Source organism: Melitaea cinxia, chromosome 30 (assembly GCF_905220565.1).
Source record: "Melitaea cinxia chromosome 30, ilMelCinx1.1, whole genome shotgun sequence".
Taxonomy (NCBI): Eukaryota; Metazoa; Arthropoda; class Insecta; order Lepidoptera; family Nymphalidae; genus Melitaea; species Melitaea cinxia.
In genome coordinates this window covers 944,166-967,005 of record NC_059423.1, presented here as the reverse complement: position 1 = coordinate 967,005, position 22,840 = coordinate 944,166, and the positions used below count along the sequence as shown (strand labels likewise).

The following is a 22,840-nucleotide window of genomic DNA, read 5'->3' as shown; positions in this document are numbered from 1 at the left end:
GATCTCGATGAAATTTAAATAGGACCACAAGTCAAGTACCAGCTTTCGATTACAAAAACCATCAAAATCGGTCCATCCAGTCAAAAGTTCTGACGAAAACTACATTTAAAAAATACAATTTAATTGAGAATCTCATCCTTTTTTGGAAGTCGGGTAAAAATAATTTAGCAACTCACCTAATGGCACTGTCGAAAATTGCAAATACTAAATTGAACACCATGAACTTAAGGCCGTACACGTTAATTATGGCTTTCAGGAGCGATGGACCTTTCTCTATGTCTGCAAAAAAATTAATCTATGTAAATAATAATAATAATTTGTTCTCGACAAACTATAAAATGAGAGCTTATATAACGTTGTTGAAGTCAATTCATCATCATCACTTCAGCCTATCGCAGTCCACTGCTGGACATAGGCCTCCACAAGTTCGTACCAAAAATGGCGCGGACTCGTGTGTGTTGCCCATGTCGCCACGCTGGGCAGCCTTGCGGTTTCGACTTCGAACAACATAAAGACATATTTATTGTTAGTCTTAATATAACGCACCCTGTTTTCCTAATTCATTTCTCCATTTTTCACCCAAAACGTCACCGCGTGGCGCTGCTCGATGTCCCGGGGTACATCTGTGAAGAAATCAAGTATACCACTGTAAAATCAAAATCACAAATCACTTTAATTTCAAGTAAAAAAGCATTTTTGACACACGTGTGCGCAACTATTAAAATTATAAAAAAATCTATCACTATCAACTAGTCGAGGTAGCATTTTTTTGAAAAAACACAAAAATATTCACAATTTTCAGTGTTGGCAACCCTGTCATAAAAGTACATTTTCTTGAAGCTCGACATCAGGGCTACCCCCGGTTAACGGATTATCCACTATTTACGACACACCCCCCAGATATATTAATAATCTTTGTTGCAAACTACAAATAAAGTAGTACTCGTAACAAACAGAGATGTACGAAGGCGGTCTTATCGCTAGAATAGCCGATCTTATTCAGACAATCTTCAAGTAGAGGACGCGTCACAATAAAATACATAATATAAATATGGAATTGTTTTATTAATACAAAATTAAACATGTATATTGTGCCTAAACTACTGCTATATTTGACCGATATTCTATATACAAGGCAGTGACGTATCGAGCTTAACTCGCGCCCGGGGCACAATACCTTTTCAGCATCCCACCCCCTTTGAAAACAATATAATGTTTTTTTTCTTTTTTATTTCACTAGTTCAGCAAACAAGCGTTCGGCTCACCTGATGGTAAGAGACTACCGTAGCTTATAGACGCCTGCAACACCAGAAGCATCGCAAGCACGTTGCCGACCCAATCCCCAATCCAGGAGCTCTGGTCACCTTACTCACCAACAGGAACACAATACTGCTTGAAAACAGTATTATTTTGCTGTGATCTTCTGTAAGGTCGAGGTACTACCCCAGTCGGGCTGCTCCATATTTTGAGCAGGAAATTCCTGCTGTGCCCTACCTCAGTTAAAGTTATGTCCAGCAATTATTCGTTTTGCGGCCATTTGGCGCCTCTTTAGTCTGTCATTATTAATTTGCAAAAGATTATGGACGGTGATGTAATGGTATGGTAAACTGGATATCGGGAGATGTGTAATTTTTAAAGGAACAATTCAAAAAATTTCCAAATGCTCGCGATCCCTTTTAAGTGAATTTTAGACTTCAGCACGTAAAAACTGACATACGCCAGCACGAACTCTCTAGACTCGCCTGTACATGTCGGATATGCTGAGCTGACCCTTCCTCCCCTTCAAGAATATCGGCCGTGTGTACCTGGAACATAACAAAAGGTCATTATAAAAATAATTCATGAAAAAAATTATCAAGTGCGAGTCGAACTGGACCTTTTATTTTAATTAAATCGTATTTTTTGGAAATCATATTTAAATACGAATTATATATTGATAAAATATGAATGATATTTTTCGATTTTACCAACATATTAATAAAAAATATGAACTGATTATTTAAATATAAAAAAAAAAAAAATTAAAAAAAAAGAAAAAAAAAACAATTTAATCGATCTGGAGGAGATTTGCTCCGTGGTCTTCTCGGTCGATCCCAACCGGCCGATTTTCCACCTGAGCTATTACAACTTTATTGACAATTGCGAAATTTACCTTCGTATTCTAACGATATTTTAGTCATTTTTTCACTGTCTAAAAACAGGGAAAAAACAACATTTTCTAAAACTGAATCCTAGCTATATCGATTTATCGCCCCCGAAATCACCTGCATAAAAATTTTCATGAAAATCGTTGGAGCCGTTTCCGAAATTCAGATTATATATATATATATATACAAGAATTGCTAGTTTAATAGTATTAGATATTTAGTGCAGTGCCCAACATCAAATATCTTGATTAAAAGATTGAAGATCACAGCTAAATAATACTGTTCTAAATTAATTTTGTGTTCCTGTGTAGAGAAAGAGCAGGACAGGGTCTGGTGTAGGATCGGCGACGCTTGTAATGCTTCTGGTGTTGCAGGCGTCTATAGGCTACGGTATTCGCTTACCATCAGGTGAATAACACGCTTGTTTATCAACACAGCGATACAAAAAATATTGGGATACCTTAAATTTAATCACCAAGAGAGCTACCACCGGCAATGTTATCGACCCACCAACCACCCCACCATGTACCTCGTCAGCGCAACCACGACCACTCTGCCAAGAGTATCCGAATGAGAAGAAGACCTTAAATTTTAATGTTACTCACCAGAAGCATATCTTTGAGAATATGTTGGCAGTCTCCCGCGGGTTCTGCTTCCTCTCGATATCGAAGTAGCCGGGATCCATTGTTTGGTTACACTTACGAGTATTATCTTATTTATACATAATTTTCAATACCTGGAACAAATAAAAATAGCTGTTAGTTATGTAAATAATTTCGTTTGCTCAGAAAGGTGAAAAACCGACTTCAATATCATCGACAAGAAATACAACGTAGGTAGACGAAAAAATGGTCAAGTAGTTACGCTTTTCGCTTTCGCATTCAGCCTTTTATATCCCACTGTTGGGCATAGGCCTCATTCTCTATTTAAGAGAAATAAAGTATTTTATTGGTAACAAATAGAGGTACAATAGTACCTCTATTTGTTACCAAGTTCATAATTAGACAATTAAGGTGCACCTGTTATCTGAACTAGTTAGATAACTGTATCTCAGAATGACATTTTTTTTTTATGTCACTAGGTCGGCAAACAAGCGTACGGCTCACCTGATGGTAAGCGATTACCGTAGCTTATAGACGACTGCAATACCAGAAGCATCGCAAGCGCGTTGCCGACCCAATCCCTAATCGCCCCAGGAGCTCTGGTCACCTTACTCACCAAAAGGAACACAATACTGCTTGAAAACAGTATTACATGGTACAACAGAAGGATTCAATCTTCAAATACGCATTATAAGAGACATTATAAAAAGCAAACAGGAGTACATGACAAGCGCTAGCATCCGATTACAAAAATCATCAAAATCCGTACACACAGTGAAAATTTAGGAGGTTAAACACATTAATAACCCATCGAATTCGGAACCTACTTTTTGAAGTCGGTTATCAAAGGGAGCGAAATATACAAAGTTGGCGATGGCGTTTTATTGATGTTTACTCTTTAAGAAATAGTGTAAGTATTGAAATATTATAGGAAGTGAAAAGTTGAAACAAGTAAAACTGACGCTCTGCTGACTGTAATGATTTATACAAAAAAAAAAAAAAAAAAAAAACGCGTGCTTTAGATCACACTGTGCTGTGTGGCTACGGCACTAAAGAATTTAGCCACCCCCTCTCTTCCCGTGGGTGTCGTAAGAGGCGACTAAGGGATAACAAGGTTCCACAACCATCTCGGAACTTAAGAAGCCGACCGATGGCGGGATAACCATCCAACTGCTGGCTTTGAAATACACAGGCCGAAGACGGGCAGCAGCGTCTTCGGTGCGACAAAGCCAATACTGCGGTCACCAACCCGCCTGCCTAGCGTGGTGACTATGGGCAAAACACATGAGTTCACGTTATTTTTGGCGTAAACTTGTGGAGGCCTATGTCCAGCAGTGGACTGTATAGGCTGTAATGAAATGATTAGATCACACGACTGAAGTAAGACTTCTACACAATAGACCTGCGCTGTGTCTTAGATATACGAAACGTAGCTGGCTATGAGAGAAAGAGAGAGAGAAAATGTGTGCCCGCACCTCTCCCTCTTGCTCCGTTCGCCTCACCCAATCACACTTTTCATAACGCCTTTGTTACGCATTCACAAGCTCACTCCCCGATTCAAGCAGTTTTCGTTTACAGATATTTTAAGCTGTAAAATATACATACATAGGTATATTAGTTAACCAGCATTTACGCTACCATAAAAATGATAAACAAAATATTTAATCAAACATAAGAAACGTGTTTAAACAAGACAATCTCTGAGCTAACAGCGTGACGTCGAGATGCTCGATCTCAAACAGTTTTCCTGTTTTCATTGCAACACTACAATGAAAAATATAAATAAGGAAAATGTACATAATTAGTAATTACCATTGACTTCTGTTAAATTTAATAAAGGGCTAGGATTTTTTATACGTGGATCATAATCTATTACACGTTTAAAACTGCCCATTTGAAGGTACGTAGTTAGGATTCGGACGCTGTATATGATAGTTTCTTATTAACCCCCTTAATCCCCCCCCCCCTTGTATAGCTTTGGAGTATGAAAAATAGACGTTGGCCGATACTCAAAGCTTTCATTTTTCACCCAGAGGAAATCCCTAACGGTCGTCTACAGCCCGGGGGAGCTGGAGGGTATGTCCGAGTCGCACGGAATAAAACCTCTGGGGTGTTCCTACGACACGCCTGGGCGGAATCACAGGGACGCAGTTGCACTTCCGCGAATATACTCATACCCGATACCGACGACGATACTCAGACCTACCCGATATACACACAAAATTTCATAAAAATCTGTCCACGCGTTTCGGAGGAGTATTTTAACCAACATTGTGACACGAGAATTTTATATACCTATTAGACTAGCTGACTCAGCAAACGTTTTCTTGCCGCTAAACGCTATTTGAAAATAGAGGTTGGTGGTAGAAGGGTGAAAACTTAGAGTTGAATGTATTTTTCAACGACAAATCATAATAAAATAAAAAATAATTTATCTACAAATTAAAAAAAAAGTTTAGAGGTGGACTACCCTTAACATTTAGGGGGATGAAAAATAGATGTTGTTCGATTCTCAGACTTACCCGATATGCACACAAAATTTCATGAGAATCGGTCAAGCCGTTTCGGGGGAGTTTAACTACAAACACCGCGACACGAGAATTTTATATATTAGAAGATGATATTTATAGAAAACCACGTGTTTACATAACAGTTCGTTGACAAGGCAGATACAATCTATTACATACTTGTATCGTTAGCATTATGTTCCACTTAACAAAGTTAGCTATCAATATCTTCGTGACTCATAAATGATATCGATCGAGATGTCTCACGTTTTTCATATTTAACCCAACTTTAAAAAAGGTGCTTCATTTGCAGAATCTATATTCCGAATCGGCGGTAGCTTCGCTTTAATTTTATTAATTTGTTGAAAACGAATATAATTAGAACTTAACGCATGATGTTTCAAACGTCACAAGAATACAACACTACATGAAATCGGTGTTATTTAGATGCGATCTTCTGTAAGGATGACATACTTCCTCAGTCGGACTCAGGGCCGGATTTAGAGGGAGGCATTGGGGCAACAAAGGAGTGGAGGCCCCTTGGCCCCAAATTATTTTCAAAATAAAATGGACAATTTTTTAAAAGGTAAAACGGGAAAAAAGTTAAAGGAAAAGTTGTTTATTAGTCTGAATTTAATTTTTTTTGGGAGCCCCTCTTTTATAGAAGCCCCAGGCCTGTAGTCTTGGTTCATCATTTTAGCCTAATACAGTCCACTGCTGGACATACACCTCCACAAGTTCACAACAAAAATGGCGTGAACTCATGTGTTTTGCCCATAGTCACCACGCTGCGCAGGCGGGTTGGTGACCACAGGGCTGGCTTTGTCGCACCGAAGACGCTGCTGCCCGTCTTCGGCCTGTGAATTTCAAAGCCAGCAGTTGGATTGTTAGTAAAGTGGTAGTGAACTCCCTAAACCCGGCCCTGGTCGGGCTGGTCTAGATTTAGAGCCAGACATTAATTATGAAACCGTATCAGAGAAAATCGTGACTCATTGCTGTCAATTATTCACGCCCCTTGATCAATTAATTCAAAGTAAATTTGAAGACCGTGTCCATTATAATGAAATGTGTATAATCATATATTAGTATGTATATTTTATTTATTTTATTTACACTTTTTGCAAACAACACAAAAGTAACATAAATTTAATTAAGCAAACAAAAATAATAAAGTTGCATTAGTTGCAACGGGCGGCCTTATCGCTAAAGCAGCGATTTCTCCAGGCAACCTTTGGGCAGAGGACTAGAATTGATTGTTAGTATGTATATGTATATTGTATGATATTATGAATATTATTTAATTAGCTTTTTATTTTCAAGAATCTTTATATTGTCAACATTCCTATATTGTCTATATTCCTAAACTCTCTTAGCCTGCTATGTAACATTAGTTCTCACTATCACAGGTTGGCTGGAAGATATCTCTTCTAGAGATAAGTCCACCATTGCTAACTAAATTTGCATACAAATAACTGTACAAAAATGTGCAATAAAGAATATTTCTAAAGAATATTATAATGAGTAAAATTCTCTTAAATATTAGAAGACCGTGCTCACATTGACCACTTGAAGTTAGTTCTAGACAAGTGAAATTACCTAAATTTCCTTTAATGGGAGTACTTTATAGACAAACTGCTTCGTCGCTAGTTTGTGTTTGCAGTGTTTGTCTTGTGAGTTGATTTTTTTTAAACATTTTTGACTATCATATCAAAAATTAACCGTTCCAGCGGGGATCGAACCTGCGTCTCCGACTGACCGTGTCGGTGCTCTAGCCAATTAAGCTTTAGAACGATGTACCCGCTAGATCGAAATTTTTGATATGATGATTTTATTTTCGGTTTAAGCGAAATTAATTTTTTATTTACTCAAGTAAGCTTCAAAAGCCTTCAATCGTCCTTTTTAACCGACTTCAAAAAAAGGAATAGGTTACTAAATTCGACCATATATATATTTGATAATTTTTAATTTATTGAAAGCCGATGTTTATCATGTAGTCACATTTAAATTTCATCGAGATCTGATTACAATTTTTTGAGTAATCTTTGATAATGCGTATTAACTTGACTATTTTTTCGTCTACCTACGTTGTATTACTTGTCGATATAATTGAAGTCGGTTTTTCTTCGTTTGCCTGCAAACACAATTATGTTATTGTTACAATGTCATACACATTGATTTTATCTTTCAACGTTCATAGTCTATTGTAGACGTGAATCAAAATACGGACATGTAAAAATAAATAATGTATTAAAGTATTCTTTTGTTACGGAGAAATAACTTTACAGTCATACATAATAGATAACATATAAGGTATTTTTAACACGTAATAAATATATACTAGTGGTCGCCCTTGGACCATAATTTAAATTATAAGTTAAGGTTCTGTTGTCACTACAAATTTTGGATTCACAGATTATGAATCGAAATATATGGAGAAGTAAAGTTCTATAATGAAAAAGAAAAATTTATAATTATCTTTTGTTTGTCATACACAGTTATACGTCAGATAGCTTTATCAGCAAGTGGTGAAAGTGGGCCTCCATTGCCTAAGTACTTGATTTTAGTAGTTTCGTTGAGATTAACTCGTTCAAACAATCAGTAATGATACCAAAGACTAAAAGAGTAAATATTAATTCTATACATGTCTAATCTGTTAGCTTTATATTAACTATATTTAAGTTTTTAATCATTCATGGTAACTTTTAATATAAGATTTTAAATTAACATGATTATTTTTATTACTAACTTGCTGCGTAAACACTGATCAATACTGCCATAACCGTGCGAAAAAGAGGGTAGTCCGGTATGGACAATTCTAATCCCGTCAACGTCTACCCGCAAATTTCAGTATCGTGAACGAGACATTAGTAGATGTCGAAATATCGAGCTCCGAAAAATTAAAATAAAAAAACGTGGTAAATGTACCACTTTTAATATTTTACTCATACGAAACTCGTGGAAAATTGTGGTAGATTTTCATTTTCGAAATTGGTATATCGACATCTTTGCAGACGCCATCATGGACGACTTCAATCCGAATATATTTTATTTAAACGACGATTTAAAAGTGCTATAAAAGCACTGATATACGCATACTTAAAGTACTTTTGAAGTGAAACATCTTTAAGCGCATGAGGGTAAAATTTCTACGGATGAAACGGCAACGTTATTGTCGATGGCACTGGAACGGAAATCTAAAGCTTTAGATTTTTATAAATATAAACGAGACTTAAAAATTAGTTTGCCAAAGAAGTTTCACTTCTGACATGTGTACTTTGTACGCACGCACTTTTTTTTAACTACATGACGGATGGACAGCATGACAATATGCAGACGGACCATCTTGATTCTGATGTGGAAACCATGGATGCTTTCTCAAGTACATCGAAATAAAAAACCAAAATTTATTTTATTCGAACAGGCTTCAAAAACCCTTTTGAATCATCATTCTACAAATTATAATTACAAATTATAATTAGAAAAAAAAGAAAAATATTTCGGCTTAAGAATTGACCACAATCTAATGTAGACCTCAAATTAACTATATTAAGACACAGCTTACTGCGATTCTCGGTGCCATTCGACATAATATTGGTTGTTTTCCCCGCAAAGTTCAGTTCATTCTATACAACTCATACATTAAATCGCATTTGAAATATCTTTTACACCTTTTATATTTATGATAAACCATTACCTACTTAATAAATAATGTAATATGTAAAAAAAATTGTTTGGGTATGTATTTGTTAGTGTATTTATTTATTTACTAGCGACCCGCCCCGGCTTCGCACGGGTGCAATTAATTTAAAGTATGAAGCTAGCTTATGACATGGTTATTAATATAATAACAACAACATTCAAACATGCGTCGTTAGATTACACGTTGTTACAGAATGCGTTGAAGAAATAAAGGTTCACTGCTCGTTCCCCGTAGGTGATAGCGTGATAATATGTAGCCTATATGTTGACCCGACTTCTTAATAATATTCGTGCCAAATTTGCAGTAAATCCGTGCGGTACTTTTTGAGTTTATCCCAGACATACATACAGACAAACAGACAAAAATTCTAAAAACTATATTTTTGGCTTCGGTATCGATTGTAGATCACATCCCAAGTATTCTTTTAAAAAAATATACACAATGTACAGTTTTGACTTCCTACCATTTTATTATATGTATAGATTTATGTGTTTATTATTTATTATTGATTTATATTATTATTATTATAAAATTGTAGGATTCACTTTGTTTTGCCTTTTTGATGACCCTACTCTGTATTGTTTTAAAATCTCCTCTACCCCAAGGATGTCTGGAAGAAATCGCTTACCTAGCGATAAGACCGCCTTTGTGCATATTATTATTTTGTAAGTTTTTATTTCTTTAAGATACCTATGTACTATAACTTTTATGCACAATAAAGTATATTTCTTCTTCTTCTTTTTCTTATCGAATTATGGGGAACAGCATCAAAAACAAAATTAAATGAACTACAAACCTTACAAAATAAAATTATAAAAACATCATATATATTAATACGCTAAGGTTAAAATGTTTGCCTCCCTTTTTAGAAAAAACCTTACAATTACTCTACATAAATTATATATCATTTTATAGATAATTGCTTGCTCTACCGGCATCAACTACTAAAAAAAGTATTATTGCTTTTGTTTTTGTAAATTAATTATTAAAATTATATATACGACAGCTTTAATTTTGAAACAACGTCAACATGATTGACGGCCGGTATTTTTTTTACTTACTCAGTGCGAATTATTCGCACGGGTAGTGCTAGTTATTTAATTATAACTATACAACTAATACTGAAAAAAATTATAGGGAAACGAAAATTATGAGTTTCTATTATATCACTTTCATACGACGACGACGCGTTGGCGCAGCGTGCAGCGGTCTCATCGCTGGTTGCTGCGCTAGCGGTCGCGGGTTCGATCCCGCACATGACAGTCATTTGTATTAACCATACAGATGTTTGTCGTGGTCTGGGCGATTGTGCTTGTGTATTGTGTGTGTTTCCGGACCCCGACACAGGAGAAAATCCTACTTGGGGTCGTTGAGTGTGAAGCATTTATTTATTATATATTTATACGCTATTACTTATTTATAACATTCTACATAATAAAATTAATTTAAAAAATAAACAATATATAACTCTAAATAATGAATTACCACAATTTAGTCAACGAAGACCTGAAAAAACTTTTCCAATTTCAAAAACTATAATTACGGACAAAGGATCTTGGCCTTTGAAGGAGCACAATTATATAATAAATTACAATTACAAAAAAAGTTATATTAATATATTTAAGAATGGACATAGAAAACATGTAGAAAACACGGACGTAGCCTCGACCGGCCGACCGGTGTGCGATCGGCGACTGTGACAGTACCATCATAGTACTTTGCCGGCCGCGCGATCTGTGCGCGCTCGTCGGCACCACTTATTTTTAAATGCAAGATGGATAATTGATATCAATTGAGGAATGGTCTAATTTAGTATGTAAAATGTTTGGTGATGGGAATTCTGTTGTAAGTAAAGTGTTATACATAAAATCAATCGTAATGTATCTGTGAACTGCTGGACAATTTTTGTATTTATACCCACATATTATGTTGATAGTTTCTCATGACTGTGTGTTTTCAAGGAGAAAATAAATATTCTTTGAACCTAATGAGAGAAGATTGGGTGCTCTTGTATAATCTTTTGTGCATAACCAAACGTGAATTCCGGATGCTGCTTATTAAGGCTGCTTCTTAAGAAGAAGTTCATTCTAAACATGGCTATTGTTGTAATAAGTTCCTAAGATTGTCTTCTATGATCAAAACATGTGGGCTAGTCTTTTTTTTATGTCACTAGGTCGGCAAACAAGCGTACGGCTGATCTGATGGTAAGCGATTACCGTAGCTTTTAGACGCCTGCAACACCAGAAGCATCGCAAGCGCGTTGCCGACCCAATCCCCAATCCCCCCAGGAGCTCTGGTCACCTTACTTACCAACAGGAACACAATACTGCTTGAAAACAGTATTATTTAGCTGTGATCTTCTGTAAAGTCGAGGTACTACCCCAGTCGGGCTGCTCCATATTTTGAGCAGGAAATTCCTGCTGTGACCTACCTCAGTTAGATTAAGAACCGTCAAATTAGTTTTAAAACGAAATTATGCTGATAAACGGTCAAATTTTGAGCTTAGATAGGTTAGGTTAATTTTTTTTTTCAACTGGTCTTAATCTGAAGACTTACCAACACATGGCATCGCCAAGGTACGAGAGAGAACTAATGTGGATATACACACAATCCAGAAACCCATTTCACACAGATAACGATTCGAAGGTGATTTTGAAGCCTATTTGAATAAAGTTAATTTGTTATTGATTTTTGACAAACATTTGGAGAAATACAAAAATGTCTGTTATTGTAACATGTCTCAGCTCTACAATGTTTCATTCAGAAAATTAATTTATTAAATGTCCTCAAAACTTTCTACTGATATTTTTACATCGGCCGCTTACGATTTTGGGTCATGAACTCTGTGACCCCATACTCTTTCGCCCCCATGCCTGACGTAGCGTGAATAACTATTAGTACCGTCTGATTAAATATATACATAGGAAAGATCAAATGTTCGTTTGTTTGTTTAGCAGCACCTAAAATAGCCACGTGCCTTCATGAAATCGTCAAAATTACTTTTTTTATTTGTGAAATTTTGATAACTCTCTTGTAAGGTTCTAGAAAGTGAAGACAACACTATTTTTTTATTTTTGTCTCTCTGTATCTTGACCTATCACGCCTAAACTACCAAATAGATATTAATGAAACTTGGTCTTATTTGAGTCTAAAGGCTAGGACACTAGGCTACTTCTAATTCCAAAATTCAATAAGGCCTTTCGAAGAAAGCCAAAGCACGTAACGCATTGCAAATGAAGTCAGTAGAGCTTACAGGTTATAAATAATAATAATAAATAGATAAAATCGCGTGAAATTTTAACCTATATAACCTCCATTTCGATTAAAACTTTACAAAGACCAAAAAGTCACAGACTGTCCAAGTGACCTTAAATTGTTTTTTCGGGTGTACAAAAATAACTTTTATTTCAAGGGACTACACTTTAATATTGTTTGTTTTAATACCGTTCACCATGTAATGTGGAACTAAGCGATTTAATGGCCGACGATCGACCGTTGCTTCTGTGAAGGCTGGCGACTGTTTGAGGGTTACCTGAGATTAATTTAGCTTGCGTAAACAGGGATGGATTAAGTTCAAGTAAATTAGGGGCGATGCTACGGGTGAAAGGGGTGAGAACGAATAGGGTTAATGAATGTTAATTTTTTTTAATAATATTATCTTATTGTTGTTAATTTTTTCTATATTGCGCAAAAAAAAAAATTAAAATCGGGAAAAGTTATGTCTTGCTAAAATTATTTAAAACGGGATATTTTGGATATTAACCATGTTTTTTTTTTATTTTATTTTTGTAGAGCTCGATATTTCGACACTATCTATGAATATCATGTTTTATAATTATATATTATAGTTTTTATAATTTATATATTAGTGTAATACTAGTTTAAAACCTTATTTTATTTGCTCATTAACATTATTGATTGAACTAAGGAAGGCTATCTAAGATATCATTTATATAAATTTCTCGTGTCACAATATTAATACCATACTTTTTTAGAAACGGTTGAACCAATTTTTATGAAATTTTTTGTCCATATCGGGTAGCTCTGAGAATCGGGCATCTATTTTTCATACCCCTAAGTTATAAAGGGGGTTGATAAGTACTAACTAGTTTATATAGTATATAATTATTTATTATTTCTTCGTGAAAAATATTATTAACTCATCATTCCCCGTACAACTTTTAGTATATATATTATCTTTTATTTAATTCTCACTGAGGTAAGGCAGGGCAGGAAATATCCTGCTCAGAATCTAGACCAGACCGACTGGGTAAGTACCTCGACCTTACAGAGGATCACAGCTAAATAATACTGCTTTCAAGCAGTGCTGTGTTCCTGTATGAGTTAGGTTACCAGAGCTCCTGGGAGGATTGAAGGTAGGATCGGCAAAGCGGTAGCGATGCTTCTGGTGTTGCAGGCGTTTCGCACGTCATCGCTCACCATCAGATGAGCCGTACACTTGTTTGCCGTCCGTATAAAAAAAAAAATCTATACTAATAAATGGAGAGCCATTTTTTTGTTCGATTATACTGCGAAAACTACTGAACCGATCGGAATAATACTTATACCATAAGATGCAGCGTGTTTCGGAGAAGGTTTTAGTATATGATATGTTGGTGATTAATTATCGTGTAAAAAAATATGGACAGACAGACGTCGCTAGTATAATTATATACAAATACACGACGAATTGATCTCGTACTAATTCAAAACATTCTTACATCCTATTACATTTCATAGAACTATTTTCTGATTTCCAAATGGCAATTACATGAATCGCAACGGTCTAGGACTTTGCAATTATAGCTGCTGATTGTCAATTCGCTAAAACTAAAATACAATTAGGTACAGTTTTTGTTATGGTTCTTGCAGCTGACTTTAATAAAAGAACTAATTAATCGACTTTTAGAGAGTATTAATTTGATTGATTATATTAAAGTCTAGATTTACCTGCGACTTCGTCCACGTGGAATTTAAAAAAAAAGTTATTGTTCTGTTCGCAGAGTTATAAAATAAATAAATTCCTAAAATAAAAATATCCTTAGTTACTCCATTATGCCATTGAAATTCCCGTTAAAATCGGTCCAACCATTTAAGATAAGTCGGAACAAACAGATAAACAGACAGTCCGAAAATGTTATTTTGATATATGTACCGTGTATACATCTATATGCATTTAGTAAATAGCGGTTATTTTAATATTACAAACAGACACTCCAATTTTATTTACTTGTATAGATATAGATGGGTACTGACGTGAATGGAGACAATAGGCGACCGTGCCGGTACAAATCTGACCTGAGTTTCCATCCAACTGTAACTTCCATATTTGATTAAACGTCAACGTTGGTCCATCATATTTCAAAAGAAATTCTGAGTCAAGATAAACTGTTAATCTGCAGTGAGAAACGTTTTAGAAGATGTACCTATATGTTATCAATTTGTTAGCGAGTCAGTCACAACAAAATTAATAATTATGAAAGGTTTATTGCGTGTGACCTTGCATTTGTATTCCATAGATGTATCGAGACGATATTAATAGTGATAATAATAATAATAATAATAAAATAAATTTATTATCATGTACACATACAGGTTAAAGTAACCCGTTTAGGACACATTTAGCTGTACCCTGCGCGTTGCTACGCTTTTTTTTTGGTCGCACCAACTCAGAAACCTTTGTGGGCTCATGCACAATACTTTGCTTGAAGATCATGATATAATCAAATGGATAGTTTACGATTCTATAAGGAACATACAGACAAACATTCATTTTTATGTATATAGAAGAACAAAGTTATTAAAATATATTAAACGTATTAAGATTTACAAAATATAACTTTAACAGTAATGTAAACGGGTAAAAAGAAGTGGTCCAGCTTCAGATGACACAGAACCAAAGTCCTGTGCTATGTTCTTCAGCCATCACTTCTCCCTGTGATGCTAGGCGCGTGTGACGCGGTATGCTCCCCGGTTGCCGTACAATTGTATACTGACATACATACATACATTCCAAGAATTGATTTTGGACCAAACTTGCTTGATTTGTGTGTGTGTGAGCGCATGTGTGTATTTGTCATCTTTGATTAAAAAAACGTTATTTAGTTCAAGCGTTTTCCAGTGGGCATGGTTCAGTTTATCTGCAACGATATGTCGATTAAGTAAAGCTGATCGGCACTTCGTCTCGAATGATTCAGTATCTCTGCTAAATGTTATCATTTCTCATAGTCTTTGATAACATATCACTGCGTAGAGGTATATTTAAGGTTAGTTAACCAACTTTCTAATAAACTAGATAAATAATTGTAGTAATAATTCTGCGAAAATATCTGGAGCGCTCCAACTGGGAAAGTAACCAGCGCGTCGCGACACTACTACCCCCTAAGGTGAACCGCGACGTAATACAATACGAGGGTATTCCAAAATTAAATCAGTCGCCTAGAAAAAGTAAATAGCAACGCTAATGCATAACTGTGCTATTATACATCAGCAGGAACGAAACCAGGCGCTATTAAAAATATATGCTACAGAGGGTAGGGTTGGCAAAGTGTTTGCAATGCTTGGAGCCTATTTGAATAAAGCTGTTTTTGATTTTGATTTTGGTCCTAGGCGTCGTTTTTTTTAAAGTGGGGAAAATCCATCATGGATACCCTCCAGCGCGAGGGCGCCAGAGGTTATGTCAGACTCCTACTGACTAAAAACCACCACGTGTGAGCAGTCGTCCGCCTGGGTGGGGTGAGATGGGGTCGCGCTAGCATTCGCCACCTTCGCTACAGTCACCCTACCCTAGGCTTTTTGCCACTCCCAGAAGATACGGCGCTCCACACGCTTGAGATGTGCGCCGCGTGGGACTCGCAGCAGCGCGCGCTTTCGCCGGTCCTCGGACGGAATCTCTCACTGCCGAACGTCGTAAAAGCCATGCTCGACAGTGAGAGATCGTGGCAGGCGGCGGTCTCCTTCTGCGAAGAGGTAATGACGCAGAAGGAGGTCGTGGAGCGGGCTAGGGAGAATACCGTCTCCACTGACCCACTCCGGCGCAGACGTACGGGGGCAAGAAGGAGACGGTTTGCCCACCTCCTCCCCCCCTCGTAATAGTAGGGTCGCCGGCCGATAGTCGAAAAAAAAGGCTCTGGCCACTATATTTATGTAAAAAACACTCTTAGTATCACCAATTGTAAACTTTATGACTGCTGTTTCTGTGTGATAAAACTTTTAAGCTTCAGCCTGTTATATTCCACTGCTGGACATAGGCCTCTTTCCTTATGTAGGAGAAGGATCCGAGCTTAATCTACCACGCTCCAATCATGTAGGACAAGGATCAGAGCTTAATTTACCACGCTGCTCCAATGCGGATTGGCGGATATATTTCCTACTATGAGTAACGATCGCTATCAGGTGTACATGACAACAATCGGGACCGACAGCTTAACGTGCTCTCAACACCCAGACCACGGCAAACATCTGTATGGCCAGTACAAATGTTGTAACGTGCGGGTATCGTACCCGCAACCGCCAGTGCAACAGCCACAAATAATGTGATTCTTTAATGTTCAAGCGGTATCTGGGGGCACGGTAGTGCCCCCGCCAAGACGAGCCAAAAAAAAAAAAAAAAAAGGAAAAGCACTACCTATCTTTTCTCGAAGTGCTTCGTCGTTTTTTTGAACCATCATAACTTGGGTTTGGATTACACCAGATAAACAAAATTCTCAGGATATGATGTCAATAGTAAACTTATTAAACATATAAAGTTTCAATTGCATAGCTCTTATACTTTAGATTTTATTGATGTCTAAAAAACCCCGATTTCGTCACTCACTGATGATCATCAAAATTCTTAGAGTACTTCCTGAAGTCCCAGAAAGCTGAAATTTGGTATGTAAGCTAGTATTAGTACACAAACAACAAAAAAATTATAAAACTTGGAACTTTTACCACCCAACCCCTTAAACTAGGGGGTGGAAGTTTGTATGAGACTTCCGCAAATTTTGATGCTAGAGGTCTGAAAATTGATATAGAAACTCCTTGTTACTGCTTGTTATAAATAATAATAAAAAAATACATTAAAAAAATGGGTTATTAGTTTATGTCGAAAATTTACATTTTGTAATTTTGGTATTTAAGTTTTGGTGGAGGTCACCGTTTGCATATCAGTTCAACATAAAATCAAAAACAGCGTGCTTAAACCGAATATGGTGAAGATTGGATGATATTTATGGTATAAAATGTGTAGGAGGTGAAATGCAACTATAATATTGTCATAAGCAACTTGCAAAAAGAAGTGAAATCCCACCAAAAACATTTTCATGTAAAATGTTGCCAAGACGAGATCATATGGCTCGCACTGTCAAAAAGTGATCAGATCTCATGTAGAGCCAAGCTTCTAACTCTACACGCCCTAACTCTACAAGCCCTAACTTCACAAACTCTACACCTTAGTCAAAATATGTGGCTTGGCCGTTTCGCTACCGTCACGTGGGCTTAAGGTGAAAAATTTATGCACTGTTTATTACTTTTCTGTTATACAATAGTTCTATTAAAGAAAAAATAAAAATAAGAATAATAAACAGTGAATAAATTTTTCACCTATATCCACGTGACGGTAGCGAAACGGCCAAGCCACATATTTTGACTAAGGTGTAGAGTTTGTGAAGTTAGGGCTTGTAGAGTTAGGGCGTGTAGAGTTAGAAGCTTGGCTCTACATGAGATCTGATCACTTTTTGACAGTGCGAGCCATATGATCTCGTCTTGGCAACATTTTACATGAAAATGTTTTTGGTGGGATCAATTTATACAACGACAGACACATCTCAAGTTTGTTATATCTATCAGTTATTACATATCTCAGTTTATTATTATGTATTAGTAAACTAAATAGGTCTCGGGTTTTCCGTTGTAGTAAATTAACTGACGTACCTACAATTATATTTATATTATTTAAATAGTTTGTTATTAGATCAGACATTAAAACAATTATCCAATTCAAAGTGTGTTACACTTGTTTTGTGACTAATGGTGCTACAATCTAATTACAAACAACGATGTATTTGGTGAAATAAAGACTTTAAGCTTTTAAACATTTGAAATAAGAAAAAACAAAATGACAAAATTCAGCAACGCTACAGAAGATCATAGTCAAATATGGCTCTTGAACTGTGTCGTATTCCTGTAGTGGGTAAGGTAGTCAGAGCTTCTGGGGGAAAGTCGGGGATAGGGTCAGCAATACGCTGAGAAGAAATGAGCTGAGAGATAGCGAGAATTTTTAAAGTAAATATGTAACTAAGTTAACATTATTAACTACATATTTTGTGAATATTTCAAGCATCTACCTGTCGCCGTTGTCAATATCGTTCAAAAACAGGCAAAAACATCATTTGTTGTATGTGATCCCCCTTAAATATTTATTTTATTCTGTTTTTTAGTATTTGTTGTTATCGCAACAACAGAAATACATCATCTGTAATGTAATCTGTAATCTGTAATCTCAGAATTTCAACTCTCTAACTATCACGGTTCATGAGATACAGCCTGGTGACAGACGAATATCGGAGTCTTTGTAATACCCTTTTGGGTTTTATATTTTTGGTATCATAATTACAGCCTATACAGTCCACTGCTGGACATAGGCCTCCATAAGTTTACGACAAAAATAACGTGAACTCATGTGTTTTGCCCATAGTCATCACGCTGGGCAGGCGGGTTGGTGACCGCAGTACTGGCTTTGTCGCACTGAAGACGCTGCTGCTCGTCTTCGGCCTATGTATTTCAAAGCCAGCAGTTGGATGGTTATCCCGCCACCGGTCGGCTTATTAAGTTCCAAGGTGGTAGCGGAACTGTGTTATCCCTTAGTCGCCTCTTACGACACCCACGGGAAAAGAGAGGGTGGCTATATTCTTTAGTACCGTAGCCACACATATATTTTTGGTACGGAACCCTAAAAAAGAGGAGGTTCTCTTGATGTTGCAGGCGTTTATGGGCTACGGTATCCACTATCAGGTGGTCCGTAGGCTTTCTTGCCGCAACAGTGTTATAAAAAGTGGGTTCATTGTTGTGGAGTGTTAATTATTAATTTCCCAATATTTACTTAAATTTATCAACACAGTAATTGTTTAACCTTTATTTCGAGATAAGATCTTTCAGACAAGTACCTGTTTGCGATTTAATATTAACTATCAAATATTTGTCGATGATAACAACTGATAGAGATACACAAGTTTTTCATCTTTAAAAATAAACATCTTCATATGTATTTACTTTATAATTAGATCATACACGCATTTATACTAACACTAGCTTCAGTTTATGGTTTTACGTGCGTAAATACCGATCCCGTGTCTAATGTCAGGATAAAAAGTCCCTATGGAAAATAATTATTCTATAATATAAAAATGAGTCGCTGAATGTGTTGCTAAGTGCAAAACTCGAGAACGGTTGGACCGATTTCGCTAATTCTTTTTTTAAAATATTCCTTGAAGTACGAGGATGGTTCTTACGGAGAGAAAAATTCTAAAAAAAAAAATTTTAATTTCCTGAAAAAGTCTAAAAACAACACTTTTCTATACTCCCATACAAAAGATTTGTGATAATACTTAAAAGTCAATTTGAACTTTAATACCATACGATAAAGTTTGTGTTAGGCGATACGAAGTTCGCCGGGTCAGCTAGTGTAATATAAAACAAAGTCGCTTCCCGCTGTCTGTATTCTTAGATCTTTAAAACTACGCAACGGATTTTCATGCGGTTTTCTTTAGTACATAGAGTAATTTCAGAGAAAGATTTTTAATATATAATAAATGCATAATATTGTAGACGAACACTGATAATTTTTGCAACCGTGCGAAGCCGGGGCGAGTCGCTAGTATCTTATAAACCTCATAAAAACATAGACAAAAGCAGACCTCTTTCTATCTTCACTAACTCATATCTCCTTCTCAACTTCCGTTCACCTCGTCCGATCACAGTTTTCGTAACGCTCTCGTCACGCATTCACCAGCTTAATCCCCAAGTTAAAAGTACGTAAAGTTATATTTTTTATTAGTAATGAATTATTACAAACACAATTCGGGATAAGGTTGCTTCCAACAGCATCAGAAAGTAAAGTAACATGATCATAATGGTGCTTGCAATGTCACCAAAATATCGGGAACTCGAAATAAACAAATGCAGCAAATATCTTTCATCCGACGTTGACTTTGGCCGCCGCGTTGGCGCAACGGTTACAGCCATGGATTGTACTCGTTGCGCTGGCGGTTGCGGGTTCGATCCCCGCTCATGACAAACATTTGTATTGGCCATACAGGTGTTTGCCGTGGTCTGGGTGTTTGTGCAGTCCTTGTGGGTCTCCCCACCGTGCCTCGGAGAGCACGTTAAGCCGTCGGTCCTGGTTGTTATCATGTACACCTGATAGCGATCGTTACTCATAGTAGGGAATATATCCGCCAACCCGCATTGGAGCAGCGTGGTGGATTAAGCTCTGATCCTTCCGCAACATGGGGAAAGAGGCCTATGCCCAGTAGTGGGATATTACAGGCTGAAGCGACGTTGACTTTAAGACGTGATATCATTTGCAAAAGTTTATCCACGGTAGGCTTCTTTTCAGTTCACTACAGCAGGTATGCCCAACGATTCCTTATCATATTTCTTGACAACCTTGACCTAATAGCATTCCCTTTAGTAGGACCAATGTAGAAAAATTATTCTCCCTTAAACAGATATATGCGAATATTCAAATCACAAGAAACATTACAAAAAAAAAAAAAAATTGACACAAATTTGTGTTTAGTCGCAAACGAAAACAAAACGACTTCAATTACATGGACAAGTAATATAACGTAAGCTGACGTAAAAAAAAGCAATTGCCCTCGATTTCTCTGAGATTCCATCATCAGATCCTGGTTTCCTTATCATGGTACCACCCTTGGGATACCTCCTTTCTAACAAAATAAGAATATAACATAACATACATTAAATAATTGTGTTTGCTTGCAAACGAAAAAAAACTGACTTCAATTACATCGACAAGTAATACAACGTAAGTAGACGAAACTAATTAAAAAACGCACTAGTTATTAATACGATTTTCGAGGGTTCCCATCGATATCTCTGGGATTCCATTATCAGATCCTGGTTTCCTTATCAAGGACCCTTGGGATATATCCTTTCCGACTAAAAAAGAATTATCAAAATCGGTTCATAAACGACGAAGTTATCCCCGAACATACATTAAAAAAAATACATACGGTTGAATTGAGTAACCTCCTCCTTTTTTAAAGTCGGTCAAAACTAATAAAACACTCATATCATATAATACGAATTATGTACTATGAATTAATTCTATTCTTGTAAATTATTTTCCAAGCCCGGTGTGCGTAGATCGATACAATTTCGCGATAAGACTCACAACTGCACATGAATGAGAGTAAGCCGTATTTATTGTATAATTAGCTGACCTCGCAAACGTCGTTTTGCCATATATGTTATTAACCCCCTTAACACTTGGGGTATGAAAAATAGGTGTCGGCCGATTCTCAGACCTACCCGATATGCACACAAAATTTCATACAAATTGTTCCAACCGTTTCGGTGGAGTATGGTAACTAACATTGTGACACAAGAATTTTATATGTATGAATATTAAGTCATATTTGTGTCAAATTTTATCACACACAATTTCATTCGTACATTCATCGATTTATTTAGAGTAAAAAAATACGATCCAAATGAAATACAATGATTTGTAAGTAAATTTTATTTTAATTTTTTAACCGACATCAAAAAAAGGAGGAGGTTCTCAATTCGGCTGTATTTTTTTTAATGTATGTGACTTCAGAACTTTTGACCGGGTAGACCGATTTCGACAAAAAAAAATTTAATTGAAAGGTGGTGCGTGTCATTTGGTCCCATTTAAATTTATTTGAGATCTAACAACTACTTTTCGAGTTATATCTAATAATGCGTTTTTACTTGACGCTTTTTTCGTCTACCTACGTTGTATTATAACACATAACTTTTTACTGGATGTACCGATTTTGATAATTCGTTTTTTGTTGGAAAGGAGATATTAGTAGTTTGGTAGCCTGATAAGGAAACTAGGATTTGATGATGGGATCCCAGAGAAATCGATGAAAACTCTCGAAATCCGCATAACTTTTTACTGGGTGTATCAATTTTGATAATTTTTAATTTAATCGAAAGCTGGTATTTATCATGTGGTCACATTTAAATTTTATCGAGATCTGATAACTACTTTTTGAGTAATCCTTGATAACGCGTAGTTACTTGAATATTTTTTCGTCGATCGTACGATTATTTGTATTACTTGTCGATGTAATTGAAGTCGGTTTTTTTTTCGTTTACGAGCAAATACAATTATTTTATTACTGTATATATTACTTACCTATTATTATATACAGACTTCTCGCTCGAATAGGTATTTGAACACTTTTTTTTTGTAAGGTTATGCAAACACTTGTCATATGAGTTTGAGAAATATATATGTAATTATGTAGGTACTAGCTGTACCCGTGCGAATACTTCGCGCTAAATAAGTATATAATTATCACTTAACAAAATTACAAATAAGTATTAGTTAGTTAGTACGTGAGTTCATTTAAAATTGGACAAAAAACCGACCATCAATCATGGTAACGTTATTTAAAAATTAAAGTCGTCATATATATATAATTTTATAATTAATTTACTTAAAAAAGCAATAACAATTTTTTTAGTTGTTGTTACCGGTAGAGCAAGCAATTATCTATAAAATGATATATAATTTAATTTATGTGTGTGAAATAATTGTGAGGTTTTTTCTAAAAAGGGAGGCAAACATCTTAAGCCTTAGCGTATTAATATATTAGTGGTCGCCCGGTGGTCGAAATTCGACCA

General features: G+C 36.1%; 1 protein-coding gene across 1 annotated transcript in view; it reads right to left on the bottom strand.

The window, feature by feature from the left end:
- LOC123668281 (probable multidrug resistance-associated protein lethal(2)03659) overlaps positions 1 to 2,832 on the bottom strand; it is a 37,385-nt gene extending 34,553 nt beyond the window's left edge. Inside the window, exons 1-4 of the mRNA XM_045602045.1 lie at positions 2,753 to 2,832; positions 1,743 to 1,805; positions 547 to 623; positions 177 to 273 (exon numbers count right to left, since the gene is read on the bottom strand). Of these exons, the coding sequence (XP_045458001.1) occupies positions 177 to 273; positions 547 to 623; positions 1,743 to 1,805; positions 2,753 to 2,832 (317 nt within the window). The remainder of the gene's footprint in view (positions 1 to 176; positions 274 to 546; positions 624 to 1,742; positions 1,806 to 2,752) is intronic.
- Positions 2,833 to 22,840: the final 20,008 nt, after the last annotated feature.